This window comes from Hypanus sabinus, chromosome 24 (assembly GCF_030144855.1).
Source record: "Hypanus sabinus isolate sHypSab1 chromosome 24, sHypSab1.hap1, whole genome shotgun sequence".
NCBI classification, from domain to species: domain Eukaryota; kingdom Metazoa; phylum Chordata; class Chondrichthyes; order Myliobatiformes; family Dasyatidae; genus Hypanus; species Hypanus sabinus.
Genome location: NC_082729.1, coordinates 34389857 through 34391717, shown reverse-complemented (window position 1 = coordinate 34391717; position 1861 = coordinate 34389857). Strand labels below are relative to the sequence as shown.

At 47.9% G+C, this 1861-nt stretch overlaps 1 protein-coding gene across 1 annotated transcript; it reads right to left on the bottom strand.

The window, feature by feature from the left end:
- Nucleotides 1-655: 655 nt before the first annotated feature.
- Nucleotides 656-1615, bottom strand: LOC132380731 (probable G-protein coupled receptor 139). Its single transcript, XM_059949722.1, has one exon. It carries the CDS (start codon nt 1613-1615, stop codon nt 656-658), a length of 960 nt encoding a protein of 319 aa, XP_059805705.1.
- Between the last annotated feature and the right edge of the window lie 246 nt (nt 1616-1861).

Genomic DNA, 1861 nt, shown 5'->3' with positions numbered 1-1861 from the left:
GTCCATTACAGGCAGCGGAGAGGGAATCAGCGAGTTGTGGAAGTGACCGGGATAGGGACACTAGGTACCACCTCATGGCGGACAGCGTAGTGCGTAGAACGCGATGGGAGAAGCAGGCAATTGAACGTGAGTACCTGGGTCCTCGAGGGGTCCAAATCGAGCAGCTTCAAAACAAATCTGGACAGCGTGTGGAGGCTGGCGGCTTCATAACATAATGTGAGTGTGTGTGTGTGTGTGAGTGTGTGTGTGTGTGAGTGTGTGTGTGTGTGTGTGTGTGTGTGTGTGTGTGTGTGTGTGTGTGTGTGTGTGTGTGTGTGTGTGTGTGTTAGGTACTCGGATGAAAGTGGAAAGATTGTTTCCGAAAGTGGGGAAGCAGATCACCAGAGGACACGTTCTCAGAATAGATGGACTTCCAGAGTTTGGGAAGATTTTCTTTAGCAAAAGGGTAGTGATCTGTGGAACTCATTGCGACAATCGGCTCTGGAGCCCAAGTCAGTTGGTAGATTTAAAGCGGGTTGTAATGGGTTTTTGATTGTCAGGTCGTTAAGTAATACGGACAAAAGGCAGGAAGACGTGGTTAAATATGATAACAAAACAGGGATGATGGAACAGCGGAGCAGACACAATGGGCTGTCTGGCATAATTCTGCTCCAATCTATTTTGGTTTCCGATGAGGCCACCAGCCCCCGTGGAACTTTGGGAATGTGCAACAATCTTCTTGCCATGGAAGGAATTTTGCCAGGAGAGTGAAAGGGACTTTCGCCGTTTCCTTCAGTTGCTCTCTGAACTTCGTCTGAGTCACGGCGTAAAGAGCTGTGTTTGTGCAGCAGCTCAGGAGCTGCAGCATGATGCCCAGTTTTTGTAGAGTATTAGGAGGATATGAGGAATGGTATTCTAGATCATACAATCTGCCCCATATGGCATACATCATATAAATTCCCCATAACAGAATGAAATTCCCCGATATAACAAGAAGTAGAACAAGCGACTTCCTCCGGCTTTCCATCTCTGGGTCTCTGGAGTTCTCTCCGGTGCTCGATTCCCGCAGTCTTCTTCGGGCTCTGCTGGCCACTAGGACGCGTCTAGTCGTCAATACATTGAGCAGCAAGATGATACAAAACGGGAATCCCGGTGTGAGGAGATAGTGGAGGAACTCAATTGCTGCCCAGACTACTGAATGCAGAACACCGACTCTCTCCTTACAAAACCAGGGGAAATAACCAAATCTGTATTCACCTCCGAGCATAAAATACCAGAAAACATTTTTTAAGCAACTAAGCAAGATCACTGTCCCTAACACCACAGCCGCCGTTCTCTCGGTGCAATATTTAGTTCTCAGCTTCTGACAACAAATGGACACAAATCGATCAAAGGTAAAAGCGACTGTGAACCAGACAGAACTGTCGGTGGCGGCGTAGAGCAGGACGGCGTGAATGTTACACACATGGACGCCGGACAGGGAGGTGAAATGTTCCGAATAAGTCATGGGTATCTGCGTCAGGACCACATCGAGGACAACGACCATTATATCCGCCGCTGCCATGGCTACGAGGTAGCGGGAGACGTTGCTGGATAGACCGCACTGTCCCCGTGACAGAACCACAATCGTCAGCATGTTCACTGTGTGGACGGAAAGCAACAAGAAATATTAATCTTCACGGTACAATCGAGTTTACTTGTTTGATCAAAGCTCATGCGGATATACAGATCTCTCAGTAGTAATAGTGATACAAACAACAACAAAAAAGCGGACTCCATATATAATACTTTTTGACCCGATCGAAATGGAACTTCTAGCGGGATTTGCCAGCAGAGCGCCACGGTTGTGTAGTGGTGAGCAGGACACTCATGGAGTCGGATT